We start from the raw sequence: 21,961 nt of genomic DNA, 5'->3' as shown, positions 1-21,961 counted from the left end.
ATCTCCAGAACCTGTGACTGTTACTCTATTTGGAAAAAGTGTCTTTGTAGACATAACTAAGGATCTTGAGATGAAGAGATCATTCTAGATTATCCAGGTGGGCCCTAAATTCAATGACAAGTGTCCTCATAAGTCATTAAAAGGAGAGAGGCAGACAGAGAGGAGGCGGCAATGTGACCACGGAGGCAGAGACTGAAGTGACACAGCTACAAATCAAGGAATGCTGACAGCCACCAGGAACTAGAAGGAGCAAGAGGCAAGGAATGATTCTCCCTGAAGGCCTGTGGAGGGAGCACGGCCTTGCCACATTCTGAGCTTCTAACCTCTAGAACCGTGAGAGAATAAATTTCTGTGCTTTAAATCACCAACTATGTCGTGATTTGTTACGGCAGCCTCAAGAAACCAATTCAGTCACTCATTAGTTCTGTGATGCTGAAAAAGCTTCTTAAGTTCATCTGCAAAATGGGGAAATCTAATGCTACCCACTTCACAGAACTGTTGTGAGGATTAAATATGTGGAACTTAACCCAGTGCCAAGTACCCACCAATACTGCAGTAAAGATTGCTATGAAAATCATTATTATTACTGCTATACACAGGCAATTAGAGAGGATAAACCACAAGGGCCTGGAACGGGCCAGTGCACCTCCAAAGGTGCATTCTCAAGGCTCCTGGCTGGACCTCTCTCGTCTGTTCGAACATGCAGGTGATTGTGGCTAGAAAGGGTACCAAACTAACTATTCCCAAAGAGACGGCAGTGGGGTAGTTGGGGGTTTTTCCCTATCCATCAAGCCTGGAAGCCCTTAAAGAAATCAAGCACCAAAACTAACCTCAGAAGACAGGGAAAGTTTCCTTCCATATTATAGTTCTTTGCCATTCATTTTAAGTATCTTGTTTTTTCTTAGTCTAGATTTTTAAAAATTGCTCTTGAGGGAGAGTGTTTTTTTTTTGTCCACTCCCTTCTGATTTCCTTAAAGAGGTGAGTCCTTGGGGGAAAAGAACTATGGAGTCTGAGCACACTGAGAAGAGTGGGTAACTCTAGAACAGCTGCCTTGCCCTGAATCCGTGGGCTCGAGGAATAAAATCCATTCCCTTCATGACTGTGGGTAGTAATGGTACAGCCGGGCTCACTATGGGACCACAGGCAAGAAAAATAAACTTCTTTTTGCAATTCTGACTTTATCTATTAAACAGAAAGTTCAGGACTAGGTGGCCCTGAGAGGTATCTGCACACATGGGTGGAGGTGAGAGAGATACACACATAGGCATATACACACAAAAGGTGTACATTACCTTGGGAAGAAAGAGGTGACTATTTCTATGCAGATGATTTCTACTACTGTTTTGTCATTACTAGTTTACCAATCAATAGATATGTTTCCTTCCTTTTGTGCCAATTTCCATACTATTTTTTTCTTTCTTGTGTCTCAAATTCCTTTTTTGTCTTTGCACTTGTTCTGTTCCTCCCACTGACAGACCTAGCTTAAAGGGGCCCAAAAGTCTATTGGAGGCAAAATGGTACCCCTGGGACTGCTGATTCCCGGCACACCCTGCGAGGCATTATGGACATCTAGTGGCTGCTCAGGAAAATGCCTCAGGGATGCATGTCAGGTTGGGGAGTGGTCTAGCTCTGGTCTTTACCAGGAGCCCAGTAATCCTGGCAGGGTGGAGCAGTCCTGAGTCCTCTAGATGACTATTTCTGTCACTTTCTATTAGGGGCCCAAAGTCACTTGAAATGGCAGATAGGCTCTATTGAAGACCCATCTTTATCCCAATCTAGCAAAGTATAGTAGCACTTACAAGACCACAGAGGACAGACATTTGGAAGTATCTTCAAGTCTCAGGTTTAAATGCCAATTAACTATACATTGTCATCTTGACTGAGAGACTGAGCTCGGAAAAGACAGACTCTGATACTAATTAGTCACATGGCTTTACATAAGTCATTGCATCTATCTGAGCTTCATTAGTGACATCTGTAAAATGAGAGGTTAAATCCGGATAATCTCCAAGGTCTTTTTAGCTTTAACATTCTGTGATCTATGAGCCTTTTTAGTAGCTGGGAGAACATAGTCTGATCTGCTCTGCTCTGGCACAGTGGATCTCTAGATTAAACTGAGGGAAGCATCCTCTCCTCAACTTTGTGGCCCATTTCCAAGACTTGGCTACAATCCCAAAGGATCAACCTTCTACACAGAGTTACATATCTGAGAAGTGGTAGGAATCATGGACTAAGAGAGTTGCAAGAAAGTTTCTGGTCCATTTCCTTGACTTTATAAATGAAGAAACTGAGGTTTAGAGCTATTTTAAGATTTGTCACATGTCTAATCAGTGGCAGAAAGGGGAGTTGAACTCAGGTGTTCCAATCTTAGGGCAGGGCCCATTCTTTAATACCAAACTCCTGACACAGGCCTTGCCCAATCACTGCTGGCTTCTTTAGCTCACTCTGGCTTTACAGTCTCTCTGTGTGAAACTGCAAGTGAAAACATTCTCAGCTGGGCATGGTGGCTCATGCCTGTAATCTTACCACTCTGGGAGGCCAAGGTGGGAGGATAGCTTGAGGTCAGGAGTTCGAGACCAGCCTGAGCAAGAGCGAGGCCCCGTCTCTACTAAAAATAGAAAAAATTAGCCGGGTGGTACTCGCCTATAATCCCAGCTACTCGAGTGGCTGAGACAGGAGTTATCACTTGAGCCCAGGAGTTTTCGGTTGCTGTGAGCTAGGCTGATGTCACGGCACTCTAGTCCAGGTGACAGAGCGAGTCTCTTGTCTCAAACAAACAAACAAACAACCCAAAACACCCCCCCCCCAAAAAAAAAAAAAACACCCAATCCAGCGTTTTTCCTTCTCTTTCTCTTAAGGTTTAAGTTGCCTTCCTCCCTTATTCCTTGGTGGCATCACTCCAAATCAAGGAACAGACCACTTCCAGATGGTACTTGGGGTACCAAGATGAGAAGCTGCAGCCCCACTTTCAGTTCAGAAGGGCTGTGTGCTACAATGGCCCCACAGCCTCGCTGCAGCCCAGTCCCTAGGTTTGATGGTGCTTTCCTTGCCCAGCTGGCCTACAGAGGGCAAAGCAGGGCCATGCAGAGCTCCATAAAGCTCCGGCATATTCACCCTGACCAACAACAGTCAAATACTTACTGTGAGACAACCTCATTACTAAGTACTGATCTGATCCCAGTCAGCCCACCCTCCCATCTACCTCCACAGGGTGGGGGCAGCAGCTTTCATTTGTTGAGCGTGGAGCTGAACACATTTGGTCTAAGTTTGTCTACAAGGGCAGGAAACCAGCCCAGGCAGAGCCCTTCTTTTGCATGCGGGAGGGAGGGACAGCTACATGCTAATATGACATTCTGACCCTGGCCAGGGGTCTCCTCAGGTACTAGACCACTATTAGGTTGGTGCCCACTGTGACAAGGAGCAGCACCTTTCACCAGAAAGTTTCTGATTATCCTCCATATATCCTAGTCAGTCTAGGTTTATATTTCCTGGGTCTGTAAGTAGTGTTCTGTTTGAAGCTGAGAATATGTAGATGAGACTTTAGTCAAGAAAGCTTGACAGAGCCCAGATAAAACTCCAGTGTTGGAGTTTGACTTGCCTCCATTTTTGTCTCATTCTTTTTCTTGATTAGACATCGTGAGTGAAACAAGTTCATTTTCTCAGCCCCTGTCCATCCCTTATCCTATTTCCCAGACATTGCACTGAACTCTCATACAGTCTTCCCTCCCCCCTTGCCTCCACTCATTACTCTATGCAGAATGGACACAGTGGACTCAGGGCTTGGAGACTGGACTGAAGGACTGGCTCTGTCACTTTTCCAGTGTATGAACTTTAAGTTATTTGCCTGCCTGAACTAAGTGCCTTCATCTGTAAAATGGAGACAAGTGTGGCAATTACTTCACTGGGTAAAGATTGAACAAGAAGATCTAAGTTCTTTTAGTATGGTGGACAGCACATAGTAGATAAATATCCCAATAAATGACTCATGAAGTAGATGAATGAAACCTGAGTTCTCATCCCACTGGGAGAATTCTTTTGGAAAATCATTTTCATATCCAAGTTCTTTGACATCTGGTCTGCCAGAGTTCAAATCCACTAACACTTTACTAGTGACCCTAGGCAACATATCTGACCCATATAAAACAGATAACAGGGTTGCTGGGAAGATTAACAGTGGTACACACAGAGTAAGAGTTCAATAAATATTAACTATTAATGTTATAAGGTGACCACAAATGCAAATTGAAAGGTCTTGGTAAAGAATGGGGAATCCAACTTGCCTACTACAAAGGAACTGTTTCCAGGACTTCAGGAATTCCATGGTATATTTAAGGAGGTTCAGGTTACTAGCCAACAGACACTACTGAGATATGGGTGTGTTGGAATCTAGAGAGCTGAGAAATCCAGGACCTCTCCTTGTTCTCAGGTAACAGCCCACGTGCAGGTGATGAGGGTTTAACAAGTGAGCTTGTCAGAAATCACACAAGGAAGGGGCGGGGAGTGAGGAGTCTGGAGGCAGTTCCTACAAGGAAGGGATGTTAAATCATGCCATATTCTACTGGACCTGCTTCTCAGGGCTTAGACACAGATTGTCTCACCCCCACTCGGCAGAGAAAGGGGCAGTCTTTTTCTGGGGTTGCAAAAGGCTTACTTGGTCCTATTCTCCACTAGTCTGTCAAATGCTCCGGGGTCTTCTTTAATCAGAAATAGGAGGAAGAACTTCCTTTCCAGTAAACTGCTACCCTGGGCTGCTACTTCAGTCTTCTCAGGAAGTCCCAGTAAGAGAGGGGCTGGTGAAGCTCACAGAGCAAGCGGCTTATCCCCCTCCCCCGCCATCATTCTCCGGGTGCAGGGGACAGGGGAGAGGCAAGAGGCAACGCAGGGCTGAAAAGAGCGAGAAACCACCGCTGTAGCTCCATGAATGAACGGGTCGTGCTGTGGGTTCTGGGAGTTCACTTCAATCCTTCCTACCGGCCTCGATCTTGTCCCAGGTTGTCATTCCCCCACGCTCCTCGCACTTGGTCTTTCCTTGCACTGTTTCCCGCCCCCGCAACCCCCGTTAAGGAAACTATCATTTACAGCCCTAGGAAGAGCCCAGGAGGGGCAAGAAAACGAGCAAGGGACGGGGCAGGCAGGGCAGGCATCAGTACAGCAGCGAAGCCCCATTCCCGGTCCTCCGGCTCCAAACAGCCCCGGCGCCCGCCCCCGAGCCCCCACCATGCAGCTACGAACTCCCAGTACGAGTCCGCTGCCCGGGCGGTGCGGTGAGGCGCCCCGTCAGCATTCGGTGGGGGTGAGGATGACGCGGTCCGGGCGGGAGGCCGACCAACTGCAGCAGCCCCGCCGCGGAACGCCGCGCCTCCGGCCCGCCGGCCCCTGAGCCCACCTCCCCAGGGCCAGAGGGTGCCGGGCAACTGGGTGCGGGCCGAGGGCGGGGGCCGGCGCGGCCTCTCCTGCGGCAGCGCCGTGCTCGCTCCAGCCTATCAGCGGCCACCCGGCGGCTCCCTCCGACCGGACCAAAATAGCTGCGAACGCCTGCGACTTGCGCGCGGCCCCTCACTTGACGCTCACTCCAGCTTGCTCGCCCGGGCCCGCTCCCCTCGTCTCGAGGGGGCGGGGAGGAAGCGGCCGGGGAGGGGGGAGGGGGGTGGGGGAGAGAGGGAGGAAGGAAGGAGGAGGAAGGAGGAAGGAGGAAGGGAGGCGGACGGGCGGACGGAGGCGCGGGGCTGCGCGGCGGGCGCGGGCCGGCGCAGCGCTGGAAGGCGCTGGCGTTAACCCCTCGAGGGCAGGCGGCGGAGGGGGAGCTGTGTTAATACATAAGAGCACTGCATCACGCTAATCTCCCCAGAACAGTATGCGTCAGCAGTACATTCACGTTCAGACTGAAGGACAAAAGGATGAGAGAGCAGTCTGCGTGGCTGCTGCCTGCAACATCGCGAGCCCGGCGCGAGGAGGAGACGGTGGGCGCGGAGCGCAAGGGCCCCGCTGCTGCCGCCGCCACTAGCCAGCAGGGACCATGTTCCCGGGCTCCGGAGCGTTTCCTGCAGCCGCGACCCCCGCTGCTCACGCCGCTGCAGCAGTCCGCGGGCAGCGCAGCCACTGAAGGTGCCAGGAGCCAAAGCCGCGAACTCGCTCGCTCCGCACAAAGCCGGAGCCGGCGGCGCGCCGGGGGCCGGGCAGCGGCGGGCGGAGACGGGTGGTTGCGCGCCGCCGGGGGCTGCGGCCGCCGCCGCCGCCGCCGCCGCCGCCGCCGGACCCGCGCCCGCCCCCGGACTCCCTGAAGGGGCCTGCGGTGCAGGCGCGACCGCTGGCACTGCGCGCTCCTCCGGCTAGCGGACCTGGTCCCGGCGCAGCCACCACGCCGCGGACCCTCAGGGGGCTGGACGGATTACCGCTCCTCGAACCAGCAGACGGCGGACTGGAGAACTAAACCCAGTTTTTGCCTTTTTAACCCTTCCGAGAAGAGGCCAGGAGAAAGGGGGTGTGTGTCTGGGGAGGGCGAAGGCCCCGCGAACACCTCCTCTTAACTCTCGCAGCCCCGCGAGCACACGACTGCAATCAGCTGCCGCCGGCCCGGAGCGGCCGACGCCGGGAGAGGAGAGCGCAGCACCGAGCGAGCGAGCGCGGCCTGGGCGGCTTCGGGGCGCCCCCGCACCCCACTCCGGCGGGGCCCAGGGAGTGGGCTGGGGGCGCCGGAGGCACACTTTGGCAATGAAGCGCCTTCCCCCGTGGCTGGAGCGAGCCGGTGCCAGGGTCCAAGGACAAAGCAGGGAAGCGCTGGTGGCGCCGCTCCTCGGGCGGAGGGGGGGGCATGCACCTGCATAGCCGGCCGGGCCTTGGCTCTCCCTGGCGCGCCTCAACTCCGCGGCTTCGCCGTCTCCTGCTCCGGATTTACTAGAAGCCATTTTGTCTCCCCCACCCCTCCCCTCCCCTCCCCTCCCCTCTGCCCTCCCCACCCCCCACTTCTTCCCCCTTTTGTTAATTAAAACTAAGAAGTCAGAATGGGATCGAGGTGCCCAGCTCCCGTGGAGAAAGCTTAAGGACACCACGCCAGTTCTTTCCTGCCTTCCTTCCAAGGTAGGTGACAGCGAATTGGGTGGGGATGGTTGCAGTGTGGGTGAGAAAGTCGTAGCTTTCGGAGGGCTTGCCTTGAGGGGGGTGCTGGGAGATGAGGGGCCGCTCTTTAGTTTGGCAGGCTTTTTTTTTTTTCGGCCGATCTGCTCCGTCTCTCTAATCGCCCCCTCCCCACCTCCTTCTCCAGATGGAAAGAGGAGCTCCTAGCTCACTTAAGCCGGGGTAGGGCTGGTTCTCCTTTCCGAGCCAAAATCCCAGGCGATGGTGAATTATGAACGTGCCACACCATGAAGCTCTTGTGGCAGGTAACTGTGCACCACCACACCTGGAATGCCATCCTGCTCCCGGTAGTCTACCTCACAGCGCAAGTGTGGATTCTGTGTGCAGCCATCGCTGCTGCCGCCTCAGCCGGGCCCCAGAACTGCCCCTCCGTCTGCTCGTGCAGTAACCAGTTCAGCAAGGTGGTGTGCACCCGCCGGGGCCTCTCGGAGGTCCCACAGGGTATTCCCTCCAACACCCGGTACCTCAACCTCATGGAAAACAACATCCAGATGATCCAGGCCGACACCTTCCGACACCTCCACCACCTGGAGGTCCTGCAGCTGGGCAGGAACTCCATCCGACAGATAGAGGTGGGGGCTTTCAATGGCCTGGCCAGCCTCAACACCCTGGAGCTGTTTGACAACTGGCTGACAGTCATCCCCAGTGGGGCCTTTGAGTACCTGTCCAAGCTGCGGGAGCTCTGGCTTCGCAACAACCCCATAGAAAGCATCCCTTCTTACGCCTTCAACCGAGTGCCCTCCCTTATGCGCCTGGACTTGGGGGAGCTTAAGAAGCTGGAGTATATCTCTGAGGGGGCCTTTGAGGGGCTGTTCAACCTCAAGTACCTGAACTTGGGCATGTGCAACATTAAAGATATGCCCAATCTCACCCCCCTGGTGGGGCTGGAGGAGCTGGAGATGTCAGGGAACCACTTCCCTGAGATCAGGCCTGGCTCTTTCCATGGCCTAAGCTCCCTCAAGAAGCTGTGGGTCATGAACTCACAGGTCAGCCTGATTGAGCGGAATGCTTTTGATGGGCTGGCCTCACTTGTGGAACTCAATTTGGCCCACAATAATCTCTCTTCTTTGCCCCATGACCTCTTTACCCCATTGAGGTACCTGGTGGAGTTGCACCTACACCACAATCCTTGGAACTGTGATTGTGACATTCTGTGGCTAGCCTGGTGGCTTCGGGAGTACATACCCACCAATTCCACCTGCTGTGGCCGCTGTCATGCTCCCATGCACATGCGAGGCCGCTATCTGGTGGAGGTGGACCAGACCTCCTTCCAGTGCTCTGCCCCCTTCATCATGGATGCACCTCGAGACCTCAATATTTCTGAGGGTCGGATGGCGGAACTTAAGTGTCGGACTCCCCCCATGTCCTCTGTGAAGTGGTTGCTGCCCAATGGGACAGTGCTCAGCCACGCTTCCCGCCATCCACGGATCTCTGTCCTCAACGACGGCACCTTGAACTTTTCCCATGTGCTGCTCTCAGACACTGGGGTATACACATGCATGGTGACCAATGTGGCAGGCAACTCCAATGCCTCGGCCTATCTCAATGTGAGCACGGCTGAGCTAAACACCTCCAACTACAGCTTCTTCACCACGGTAACAGTGGAGACCACAGAGATCTCGCCTGAGGACACAACTCGAAAGTACAAGCCTGTTCCTACCACGTCCACTGGTTACCAGCCGGCATATACCACCTCTACCACGGTGCTCATTCAGACCACCGGTGTGCCCAAGCAGGTGGCAGTACCCGCGACAGACACCACTGACAAGATGCAGACCAGCCTGGATGAAGTCATGAAGACCACCAAGATCATCATTGGCTGCTTTGTGGCAGTGACTCTGCTAGCTGCCGCCATGTTGATTGTCTTCTATAAACTTCGTAAGCGGCACCAGCAGCGGAGTACAGTCACAGCCGCCCGGACAGTTGAGATTATCCAGGTGGATGAAGACATCCCAGCGGCAGCATCTGCAGCAGCAACAGCAGCTCCATCCGGTGTATCAGGTGAGGGGGCAGTAGTGCTGCCCACAATTCATGACCATATTAACTACAACACCTACAAACCAGCACACGGGGCCCACTGGACAGAAAACAGCCTGGGGAACTCTCTGCACCCCACAGTCACCACTATCTCTGAACCTTATATAATTCAGACCCATACCAAGGACAAGGTACAGGAAACTCAAATATGACCCCCCTCCCCCCAAAAACTTATAAATGCAATAGAATGCACAAAAAAAAAGAGACAGCAACTTTTGTACAGAGTGGGGAGAGACTTTTTCTTGTATATGCTTATATATTAAATCTATGGGCTGGTAAAAAAACAGATTATATTAAAATTTAAAAACAAAAAATCAAAACAAAACTATTTTCTAACTTGTAAGTTCTATTTAAAGGGGGAGGGGGAGGGGAAATCTTGGGAATGTTGTGGGGAACAAGCCACAAGTCAACTTGCCATGCTGCCGGAAGGGATTTCTGTTATAAGGTTGAAACTGCTAAGATAAAACAAACTAAAACAACAAACATCCCTAAAGAGATAGGGTGTGGGCTGCTGAGGGGGTAGGAGGGATAGACTGAATCTGTCATTTTTTAGAAGCTGCTTCATAGGATACAGGAATACCCATTTCTACAGACATCTTTCTTAAGCTGAGAGCTGTCTTTGCAGATTTATCTTATTTTAAAAAAATACAAAAAAAAAAAAAGCACCATGGATTTGTACTGTGCCAAATGTTAGAGGCAATAATGTTTTTTTTTCAGAGGCCAAGGGGAAGATAGATTTGCCAATGTATTTTAAACAGGAAAACCACCAAAATTCAAATGAACCTATATAGGGGCTGAGTCTTTGTCCATGTGCACAAGTCCTCTGGGTTTGTGCACTGGGACACGCATGTGCCTTGCCTGACACAGTGCTTCAGGAAGGAGTGAAGAAGGGAGCTGGCGTAGCTCTCAGTGTAATGCTTTCACATTGCACCAGATTCCTGCAGTTGGGCTTAACCCACTCTGCAAGGCATGTGTCTATTCAGGGTTTCCCAGGAGAAAGAGGAGGCCCCTGAAGGGGGTGCGGCAACGGGGAGGGGGGCTGGGAAGAGAGGACAGAAGCAGAGAATGTATTCACAGGAGGCCATAAATTTGCATTGTGCCACGTCCACCTGTTGTTCCTGGTATCTGACAAATGATTGTAGATGGCATTTTATAATTTTTAAAAAAGGTTTTGTTTGTTTTAAGGTGGAGAGCAAGGAGAGGCTGGGAATGGGGAGCTTGGGGGAGTGGAAGCTTTTCTCATGCTTGTGATTTGGTGACTACTCTAAGTGCTGATTCATTAGGGATTATTGCAGCTGATATCAACTGGTTATGGTGATGGGGTTAAGCAGAACATGAAAAGAGGAGAAATTTCAAAAAGGGCACAGGCTCATTTAAAGTAATGAACCCTTTCCCAACCAGGATGGTTCACAAAAAAGATGTGAGATCCACAGTTACAAGTGACACGCGTGCACACGTGAATGAGTTCTGCATGGAGTCCTGTTGAATGGAGCGCACTGGGGGGAAGCTTCCCTCTCCCAGGCCCACCTCAGGAGGCGGTGGAAGAGAAGGGGTGGGCGAGGGTGGGGAAGGCAGAGATCTGTGTTATTCTGGTCCATTTATTGATGTAACTTCTTTCAGTTATTATTTTAGCTTTAAAAGGAAATAAGGGGCTCAGATTTGAAAGGGGGTGGTATGGGGGGGGATTGCCAACAAAAGAACACTGATTGTAATGTGAGAAAAGTGTATTTTTGTATTTTAATAAATATTGTTCAATTTTTAATTCAATGTCCCCAAAGGGTTAAATTGAATAAGACCCTGAACCTATAGATTCTTATGAGCATCAACCAAATCATTTCTATTTAAAGAAAAAAGGGGGGAGGGGAGGGGAGAGGTACAATGGGGGGGGAAGACAAGTGTTACATTTTTTTAAAGTATGGGAAAATGCTAAAGCTGTCAACAACCTTTCCTTAGCTTAAATAAAAGCACCCCAATTCTAGTGCACCTTCAATCAGCTAAGTGTGTTAGTCGCTGGCTTTGTTGGGGGTACAACCAGATTCCCTATGCCCTGGAAAAGCAGGGGAAATGGGTCAGCCTCAGCTCCTGGGAATGGGCCAAAAGTTAAATGCCACCTCAGCAGAAGCTGGTCAGGCAGCACCAGCTCTATCCAAGGACCCTGGGGGATCTGGATTTAAGAGGTCTGCAATAATGCAGTTTGGCTTAAATTTCCCACAGGCAATGTTGCTTCTGTTCTCTGGGAGCTAAATAGTCAAACATGTCTTGGTGGTGGGTTTCTGTCTCCTGATGCTTATGGAGTAATGATGGCCAGGGAGGATGCATGAACCGGGACCCTGGGTTTCTTCAGCACTATTATTTATACTAATGCAGGGAGAATCAGAACTGAGTGGGTGTGAACTCCCTGGCACTGAGGAGGGAAAGAGAGGCAGGCAGCACTTTGCAGCAGTTGGCTAAGAAAGGGCCAATTCTCAATCCTCTTGGGTATAGAGATCATTTCTGGGTATCAGTGTTTGTGGCAGCACATATGCATGGGCACACACTCACAAACTGCCACTCATGTTTCTAGGCACCAAAGATACGTTCCCTCTGCCTCTCCTTTACCACCAAACCCCTAATAAAAGAAAACTGCAGCAGAGCAAAGGGTAGGACTTGGCTAGGACCAGTTGAAAAAGCAAGAAATTACTCCCTTTCCTAGTGCCATAAGCACTGTTTTAAATTTGGGCTGTTTGAAACAGCTTCCTGAGTATGCATTCAGAAACCACTGTGGAGGATATTGCTGCTTCAGAAATAGAGGATGGGGAGCCAGTTTCCTAACATCCCCCTGCCCCTTTTTTGGTCAGCTATTTGGGCAGACAAGGAATTGTGCAGTAACTCTGCAATCACTAAAGGTCCGTGGCTAATGGTCTGAGGGGAGAGGTAGATAAATGGGCCCAAACAATCCTGGGGAGGAGTCCTAAGAACAAATGCATTTGTCCTGGGGAAGAGCATATTCAGATCTTAGAATCTGTGGAAGAAGTAGTTTCTAAACGGAAGTCGGGGGAGACTAAGAATATGGATTCCAGGTGTAACTATCCGTGGAGCTGCAACGGAGTTCCTTTCCCCCGTGGGCTCACCCTTTGATCTGGGCACTGTTTCAGCCTTCAGAGCAGTAAGCTTCCTTTGCCATAATGTTGGGTATATCCTCCTTTGGAGCAGGCACTTGGGACAGTTTTTCAGAGAGGAGTCCCTTGAGGACCAAAGTGCAGCTATTAATGCTCTGTTGGTAACTCATCCTTAGGCCTGGCCAAGGTTTGTTACCTGGGAATGGAACATGGGTTGGTAGCGCTTCAGAGGGGTAGTTACAGCAACACATTAGAGGTAGACTTGCTGAATATATGGAGTTAGAGAATTTTCATTATAGAACTGAAGGCTGTGAAAAATCATTTAGCCTAATCCCTTCACATTTTATGGTTAAGGAAACTGAGCCTCAGAGAAACCGACAGACATATCCAAGGTCACACTACTAGTTAGTGGAAGAGGTGGGACTAAACCCAGAACTCTTGACTTGCAAGTCAATGTGCTCAGGCTGTTACTGGCTATCAAGAACATATTTCTTTTCCTGCCAATATGCAGTTAAAATGAGACCTTCCTACAGATATTTCTGTGTTCTTTTCTTCCTCTGAGAGCTGTTCAATTTCCTTCAGAACTGGTTCCACTGCCCTCGAAGGCCTGACCAAAATTCTGACCACCGGGGCTCCACAGCTGGCCCAAGGGCCACATGTGCTTACTAAGGGGTTGGATTCTCAGGATTGTACATAACAGCTTCCTGATAGGCCCACTGGTAGACAGAAACTGCAGAGTCCCACAGAGGATGACAGCTACAGTGGAGAGGGAAAAGTAGGTAAAGATGGAGTGTTTACAGTAGGAAAGGTAGCTTGGCCTCCTCCCAACCTCAAACTTGGAAGCTTTGCAAAGTGGAGGATTGACAGAAGTCTTCAAGCACCTACCAGAGTTGTTCTCCATAGTGGAGTGGTTTCTGCTTATTGGTTCAACAGTGAGAATACTGGGGACTCCTTAACTCCCCGCTCCTCTGTCTCCACTCCCCAGCTCTAACTCTTTAAGTACCAGGCTTAGCTGTCACTTCGATAATCTGCTCCAGGGCTTTTTAACACCCTTCAGTGTAACGGCTGCATCCCATTACCAATGAAGGTAAAGGTAGACAGCTAGTTTCTAAGGCCTAGAGACATTAGCTTTATCATGGCCATTTTACATGTATTGAGGCCAGCAATTTGCTGGGTGGAACAATGTACAGAGAGTCCCTGCAAGACGGCCAGAGTCCAGAGTCCATGGTCTCTCTGGCTTCCTTTAGTGGCAATGGGTAGAGTGTGAGAGAGGGCTCAGTGGGCCTTGCTCCCTCCAGGCTTCTACCTCAGGGGGCCACAGCCCACAATTAAGGCTCCACCATTTCACTGAAACAAAGCAGCAGGGTCTTAAAATTAAAAAGAAAAAGAGAGAGAGAGAGAGAGAGAGAGACAGAACATTTATATCCAAACATATGTCTGATTTTATCTCCTCTGCTGGCACTCAGCACTCCATGCCACTGGCTAATGCAGGCACTGTTCACGCCATTTCTAAATCCTGCCTCAGCTAAACTGCAAGGCAGCTTTTGGCTCAAAGCAACTCTCTTGGTCTCCATCCATTCAGAAAGCACCCTATTCCCCTGCAGGGGGAAGAACAGTTTGGGCAGTGGATTAATGTTTTCATCTTTGCTTTAAATTAAAATGAAGTAAATTACTTCTTGGAGCTGGGATAAGGGCTTTAGGAACTAGATCAGTGAAATATATATATACACACATACACACACAGAGCAATATAGCGTAGTGCTTATAAGCATAGACTCTTGAGTCAGTCTTCCTGGGTTGAATCATAGTTCTATCACTTACTAGCTGTGTGACTTTGGGCAAATACTCAGTTTCTTCATCTGTAAAGTAGAGACAATATTAGTATCTATCTCAGTATTTCACAGGCTGTTGTGAGAGTTGAAATTATATATACCTCACACACATACAGATATATCACTCTTAGAATAGTGCCCTACATCATATAGCAAATGCTATATAGTTGGTAGTTACTTGACAGTATACGCAAAGGTACAGATCAACAGACAAGTCCCTATCACCCCCTCTATTCTTGAACCGTGTACATGTCCCAAGAGTGAACATGCCTATTGAGTTACTCCAGAGAGGAAGGATGATTATCTAGGGATACCACTAGAGATAGTAGTAATCTATAAGCCTAAGCACTGTGAAAAATACGATTATACTTTTCTTCCCGGGAAAACCCTGCCTTGTGCTCTGATCCCTAAATCAGCACTACAGCTGGCCCAAGGTACTGTCTTAGCCCAGGAATGGATTACTTTTTCTTGTGGCAAAACAGAAGAAAGTAAAGGTGCCGGAAGTGGCACACAAGCTGAAGGCTGGGACAGGAAATACCTACCTAGGAAACCGCGGGCTTTTACCAAGAAGGCAAGCTTCCTAGAGTCTTCTCCACCTACCCCTGCTTCTCTGTCAGGGTGCAGTCAAAGCAGTATTATTAAGAAGGTCAATGACAAAATCCTCCCTGACCACAGAGTGGCGCCAGGACTGGGAGTGGGAAGGGCAGGTAGGAGGAGGAAGGTAGCACAGAGTGGTACTGGAGAGCTCGAAGAAAAGAAAGGCAGAAAAAAAAAAGCCCCATAATTTGAGCAAATGAGAGAAGACTGGAGCTATGTGGCAGATACACAGGCAAAGGGTCTGCAATGCAGTTAAGGAGGAAAGCCAGGGAGATTCTTCTGTCTTAGCAAGCAAGAAGCTGGCTGGACCCTGGATGGGGGAGGAATGGGGGAAATTCATGTCACGGAACAGAGGAGAAGAAAAGCAGGGAGATCAACTTTCCAAGAGAGGTGAAGAAAGAATGCGTTTTGATTTCCTAATGAGAGGCTAGAATTAGATTTTAGGATGATCACAGGTTTTATCCTCTGGTACATGCCAGCTTCGCTGTCAGTACTTGGGCCAAACCACCTACCCACAACAGTGCTGTTCCCTATCCTGGAGGCTGTCCACTGCTTGGGGAAAAGGGCTGTAATCTAATCCTGACTCTGACAGGCTCCCTCAGTGATCTGCTCTGAACCCATTCCCTCATTTCTATTAAAGCATAGTCATGGGAGAGACAAGAGGTTGCAGATTGCTGTTTGTCCACAAAAAGAGTATTATTCCAGAGGAAGAATGTTATATAAATCGTGTTTTCCAGTGAAAATTATGACTATGAGTTCAGTGCACATGGACCCTTGCAGTGAGTCAGAGAGATTAGGCCTAGGCCTGTGGGGATATCCCTGGGAGAAGCTGTCTTGTCAAAGGAAGTTAGCATTTGGGAGGATGGCATGATCTTCTCTAGCTTATCCCATTAAGAAGAGTTTTGAACCTATAGTAGGGAAGCACTGAGGTGAGAGGCTACTCTAATGCCAGGTGTGGGGGCTAAACGGACCAAAGTAGCACTTAGCCCTTCAGGTTCGTTCATCCTGTGTACCCAGGAACAATACTAGAGCAACTACTCAAGTTTAGATCAGTTACAGAATGCCAAATCAATAGCCCTTGATTCACTTTTCTTCTATACCCACCCATCTTCTTGTGTCTCCACTAATAAAAAACACCCTTCAATTAATTATCATATCAGGTTTTCTTTCCCATAATCCCCATTTGAGTACATTCATCTGCCATGACAGGCCCTAGGAAGTACTGTCTGATCCTTCCATTTTGAAGAATGATGGCTTTCTCCCTTCTAACAGTTCTCATATTTCCTCTTCAAGGCAACTCCCTTAATCTGTAGTCTCTCTTACAGTTCCTTTAAGGTCTCAACCCTGTTTTCCCTGCACCCTAAGCTGGTGCTGATTTAGTCACTAGGTAAGGGACTCTACCTGCTCAATGAGTCAGCAAGGATAAGTGAGAAGAGCTTTCATGCACTAACTGTTCCCTGTGCAAAGTTTGGTTTCCTGGCCTCGGGCTATTCCTACCCAGTCTTCAAGGCCCTGGCTTCCTCCCTTCACCTGCCCACTCATCCAGGTTCATTAAAACCATTCAGATAGCTTCTCCCTCTGTAGGTGAACTGAATGCATTATAGGCAGCTCTCCATGGAGGCAGTTCCAGCCAGGAACCAAGTACCAGTTCCCTGGATTGTGCAGCTGTGGCTGGGGGAGAGCACAGTGCATCCCTCACAATAGGCCCAGAAATGGAGCTGAGGCCACAGATACTAACAGCCTGTCCCTGCAGCCTGCCAGCCACGGTGGTTATAAGTTATAATCTATTACTATTGCAAGAAGACTTAATTTTTGGACTTAAAGGAAGTCGGATAATACTTTATCCTATTAGTGTCTGCCTGTGTGAACTGACAATGGCTTCCTTCTGACGTGACAGCATATTCTTCCAATTCATCTCTTTAAGGCTGGGGAGGGGGAGTCTGGAATAAGAAAGGAGGGAGGAAAAGAAAAGCCTAAGGAAAGAGACTGCTAAAGGAACCAGGGAAAGGGAAGACTAGTTTTCCCATTAGAAATGATGAAAGGGGACACAGAAGGACAGGACAAGACTGGCTGTTTCAAAGCATGTTTGCATTTCATTTTGTTTCTCTCATGAGGGAAGTGATTCCAAGCACTGGGGATGCTGTGTGCATGTGTGTCAGAAGAAATGTTCTGAAGCCACAGGGAAGTATGGACACAAGGGGAATAAGGCACTGCCCTATCCTGTGCTCTTCCCGTTTCAGTCCATTGTGTCCGCTGGGTAGCTGTCCGTTTCCTTAATCCCCCTTCCCCCTTCTTGTCGGAGCCCACATCTACTCTGACTAGTGGTACCATGTCAGGGAGCATCTTCACATCATGGGTGTGTTAACAAGGCTGGCTGACCTTGGGACGGCAATGGACACTGAGATGGAATGTGGGTTCGTGGCTTGTAACTTCCAGGATGTGGAGTCAGTGAAGGGAACTTCCAAGTTAATTCAGAAAATCTAGCTGAAACTCTCATTTTATTTATGGAAAAAATAAATCCCAGGGAGATGTGACTGGCCCAGTATCACACAGCTGCTGATACAGAAACCAGATCTCCGATCTCTGTTTCTCACCCCAACAGTATCACTGAGCACCAGCAAGGCCACCATGACTGTCACCTCCAGAGGGCGCCGTTTACAGAAATGGCCAAGTGATCAGTGTCCCTAGAGTCTACAATTCAGTGCAATCCCTTAGTTCCCTTCCAGGAGGGGAGGAGAGGGGAGAAAGGGGAAGGCCTTTCTCCCCAGCACTTTATCTGTGCTTAATGCTTTGGGACAGATGGTGCTCACTCATGATTTCATTCGAACAGCTAGAGCTGAGAAATAAGGCACCTTTTCCTTTCTCTTCAACCACAAGTGTTCCAGGGCATGTGGGTTCTGACTGCAGCCAAGGAGCTAATAAATCAAAAGGGGCATTTGTTGCCTATGCAGGCTTCCCCTTCTCCCTATAAGAGTGCAGGGTAGTAAGTAAAGAACATCTATCCCCATGTAGGGAAAGCTTTACAGAAGCCGTTAGTGGTCTGTTCAAGGTCATGAAGACTACCGGAGAAGCAGAGAAGTCTGGAGTCCCACTCCACCTCCCTTGCCTTCCCTGGTGTTGTGTAAGCAGAGGGACTCTCAGAGGGAAAGTGTAGATAGCCCAGGCTGACTCAGGGGCCCACTCTGAAACAGGGGTCCCAGAAGCTAGTAAATTGTCTCCTCTTCCTCACATCTCAACAAACCCTCTCTTGGGAATTGGAGTGGCCCTGGCCATAATTTTATCACATACATTTAATTAGAATTTGTCTCCATGATTGTTTCAAATGAAATCCCAATAGAAACATTTTAAAAGAACAGCCGCTTTCAGCCAAGGATCTCTTTTAACCAAGTTAATTTAGCAGAAATTTGCCGTCTTGCATTGGGTGGAGTTACCTCTCTTTTCAACTTCAAAGCTGAGAAGCAAAGGGAGGTGGGGAATGCAGAAAAATAAAGAGGAGGGCGGGGGCTTCAAGCAAATGAGTTTCCATCTATTAAGGAGCAGTAATTTCTGCTAGCTCCCCTAGAGACCGGTCCCCTCCAATAATGGCCTGACTCTAATGATTCCCACTCCTAAGCAACAGCCTGTGTTATGCTGGTGCTGAGACGAACTGTGCCAGAGAAATTCCCTTTCTCTCAGAGGTGCTGCTGTCATTACGCAGGAGAGATTAGCCAGCCAGGAGGATGTGCTCTTGGTGGGGAGAGAGAAAAATAACCAAAGAGAATGCTCTTCTCTAGCAGGCTTGGTTACAGCTTACCTACGACAGAAAAGGCTGAGTGAGAGAGGTTAGAAAGGATTACCTGCCATGGGCAGATTCTCTGGACAAGGGGGTGACGACAAGACAAAGGAAGAGCCTCGCTAGGTGCCTCTAGATGAGCAGATGAACTCAACGCAAGAGAAGCACCAGCTGGCTGGGAGGCGGGGGCAGGTCTTTGGGGCGTGCAGTGTGGGTTAAGCTCAGGCATAACGGACAAAACTGATGAACATTTGAAATATGAAACATGGTAATAACTTCACTGGAAGCAAGAGCAGGGCAATCGATTTCAGGTCCCTAAATGTCAGTCATTTCCAGGGCAGAAGTACCGGGATGTGGTCTAACAATGCTGAAGTCAGGGCTGTGCCTGTTACCGAGGCTTCAGTGTCAGGTGGGGGTGGGGGGTGGGGGGTTGGGTCTTCTCATTCTGCCTTCTCCATTCTAAATACACTGAGATCTGTGGTAAAAGCTAACATTGTGGCTCTAGTTACTGCTGAAGTTGCTGCCAGCAGATCTAGAGTAGGGGGTAGGGAGTCCCCTTATTTTGCCTCCAGTGGCTTCCCCGTGATGAAGACGGACTGCTTCCAGAGGCCGCCTTGCCAGATGTGCCAGCAGGCAGCCTGGCTAGAGAGCCTGCAGTGCAGACAGATGCCCTGGGCCGTATTCAGGACGGTGAGACCCTTTATGGTACTGCGGCTTGGCTCTGGGGCAGTGCCAGAGCGGCAGGGTAATGTTCCTCAGCCAGATTCATTTCCCCCCAAACCTCTTCAGATACACGGGCCATAGAGGGAGGCAAATTTAATTAAATTACTGTGTTGTGAACTGCCCTTCCTGGGCAAAGGCTAAAAATGGGCTCATGCTGACATGCAAACCCATCTGTGTACACAGAGCATGCGTTTTCTTTGTGCTGGGCTGTCAGCAGCTGGATGGGCTTGGCAATGCCCAGGGCTGGACCCAGTGAGCTGGCTCCTTTGTCGCAGCAAGGCAGAGTCAACAATAATCCAACCTGAGCCCCACACGGCTCTGATGACCTTTTCTTTTCTACTTAAAAGATGACTGAGCGGCACTCCCCCTTCCTACATCAATTTGTTTCTCCTCAGATGCCTCTCTTGCTGACACCCAGGACTTTCCCATAAGACGGTGCCCTGTGCTGTACCGGGGAAGAAGGAACTAAGCTGCAGTGAGGTGTGATTCAGAAGAGTGCCCGGGCAGGGTTTGTTTAGCTTGGCAGGAGATGGAGGGGTCTCCCGGGTGATTCTCTAGAGTGCTACTTCAGCAGTTCCCTACTGGCAATGCCAATGCTGGATAGAGAACCCTTGTCAGGTGCCAGAGTAAAGCAGCAAAGCTTCCTCTCCCCCGTTCCCTGCAGGGATGCCACAGTGCATACAGGACCTGACCAACAAACAGAGGCAAGGAAGGTCAGGAGCAACTGGAAGCATTTAACATGTGGAAATCAGCAACCAAAACAAACGCTGCCTGTGCTGAACCTGTCACCCCCCAACCCCAAGGTCATTTCATTCCCTCTTGGAAGCAGGTCTCACTGCTTCAGCCTACAAAATATCACAAGGGTAAAGATTCTGTCCCTCAAGTAGTGCTGCTAGAGCTATAAGAGGGCTTCCCCCTGCTGAGAAACGGCCTGAGACGGGATCAGGTGTGGGATGGGGAGTAGCAGACACTGAGGGCCACGTGGTGGGCTTTCTGTTTGGAATAGAGACTGGGGAAGAGTCAGCCGGGCAATGTTTTCCTGACTTGTCCCCAGACAGAACAGAGCCACTTCTCACGTCTAGAACTTCAGTGGATGCAACACATTGAGCCTGAGAAGTAGCCCTGTACTGGGACAACGGGAAAAATCTTCCTGGGTGATTACTAGTTGTACTTATACAGCTCCCTCGCGTCCAGGGCATCCTCGCAGCAAGCAGATACCTATATGACTTGAGTGATGAGGAGAGCTCTGAGGGCCATGCAGCCTCCTGTAGGTCCCTATCTAGGCAGGTTTGCAGGCAAACCATGTGAGAATGGGGGCAGAACTTCCCTTCCCCAATCTCCAAGCCTCTGACCTGCCATGAGCTCTTCTGGATCACACCTCACTGCAGGATGAGGAAGGCAGTATCCCTCCTGGAACTCAGCAGGCCCCTTGGCACTGTGCTGAGCAGCTCCAGGGCAGTGCTCTGACATAATGGGGGTGTAGTGGGATGAGGCAGTAGTGTATCTGCTACACGTTGCTGGCTAAAGTTTTTGGTTATCAATCTGATGGTTACTTTAAGGACTAAGACAGATAATGTCAATTCAGGGTCTTGGGACCCATACCCCAAGAACCTGGACTGTGCCTGCAGGTCACTCAGTCTAGCACTTCCAAATGACTAGAATTTCTGGATCAAAACCAAAAGCAAGCAGATCACTAAGATTTGGTCAGACACAAGAGAATGGACCCAAAAGAGTAAGTCTCCTGTGGTTAAGAGGTTAAATAACAATTGGAACAGGAAGAGAAAGTGATATATAGTTCTACATAAAGAGGGCAGGGGCAGTTATGAAGAACACAGAATTGACTGCTTTGGGGAGATCTATCATGTGGCTTTACAGAGGTTCCTGGGTGCTCTACTATGGTAAAGGATCTTTCTTCCTTACCAAACTGAATAGAAGGGAGCAGACCCTGGCCCTAGGCCTAGGTAACCATGACATTTCAGTGGAATAAGGCCTTTCAATTCCATGCAATCCACATGGCCTCATGTCCACTCAGGCATGAAGAGCTCACCAAATGACTGGCTTCAGGTTCTAGGGATAGAAGCAGATGCTCTTCAGGCCTCTTTGTTTTCTTTAGTTAGTATATTATTGGTCCTTGGGTGCCAATAAAGATATTTGATCATTATCAAAGGTTTAGAAATATCCTTATCCTGAAGAAAACACTTCAAGTTGTATAGAGAGTGGATAATATATCTCAATCCTAATAGTCCTCTATAAAAAAGGTTTGCTTTGGGGACTTACGTTCCTCCCTATTTAAGCAGCCTAGGACTGGAAGAGTTTTCTCCAAGGGAGAAAAGGCCTTGAAATAATGTAACAGCTAACTAAGCATCAGGGTGAATAATGTAGCTACTGTATGGCTGTACCAATGGCATTCCAACAGCTGCTAGGATCCCTTCAGGTAATAGATGACCCTAATGAGCCAATGTGTTTGCGTTGTATGGCCCCATCCAAAGAAGAACAAACAGTGTAGCAGACTGCTACCCCAGGATTCCCTCCCTTACACAGGCTGTTGCCAGAGTGGATGGCTGTGGGTCTTGCTCAGCCAGAGCCTACTAGATGGGACATCAGATTCCTGTGCAGCTCCAAACTTCTGCTGCTCAGCATATGCCAGCGTGGGGAAAGGCAGAGTGGCGCCCCAGGGCTGCTGCAGCCTATCTTTCTCCTGTACAAGGTCACCCACCACCCCTCTCACACTTGTGAGCAGTCACTTCATTTCTACAGAAAAGGGGCA

At 49.5% G+C, this 21,961-nt stretch overlaps 2 protein-coding genes across 2 annotated transcripts in view; one reads left to right on the top strand and one right to left on the bottom strand.

Moving 5' to 3' along the window:
• The window catches only part of SND1 (staphylococcal nuclease and tudor domain containing 1), a 423,230-nt gene that overhangs the window by 58,451 nt on the left and 342,818 nt on the right, over positions 1–21,961 (bottom strand). The gene's annotated exons all lie outside the window — the stretch shown is intronic.
• On the top strand, positions 6,552–10,934 carry LRRC4 (leucine rich repeat containing 4). The gene is made up of 2 exons (XM_069462224.1): positions 6,552–7,078; positions 7,263–10,934. The coding sequence occupies exon 2, from the start codon at positions 7,363–7,365 to the stop codon at positions 9,322–9,324; it is 1,962 nt and encodes a 653-aa protein (XP_069318325.1). The 5' UTR covers positions 6,552–7,078; positions 7,263–7,362; the 3' UTR covers positions 9,325–10,934.

The sequence above is a fragment of the Eulemur rufifrons genome, chromosome 29 (assembly GCF_041146395.1).
Source record: "Eulemur rufifrons isolate Redbay chromosome 29, OSU_ERuf_1, whole genome shotgun sequence".
NCBI lineage: Eukaryota > Metazoa > Chordata > Mammalia > Primates > Lemuridae > Eulemur > Eulemur rufifrons.
Note: the sequence above shows the minus strand (reverse complement) of the source record. Positions and strands in the feature narration are given on the sequence as shown.

Coding starts and splice junctions, on each gene's coding strand:
- LRRC4 (XM_069462224.1), top strand. CDS start 7,363: ATGAAGCTCTTGTGGCAGGTAACTGTGCACCACCACACCTGGAATGCC.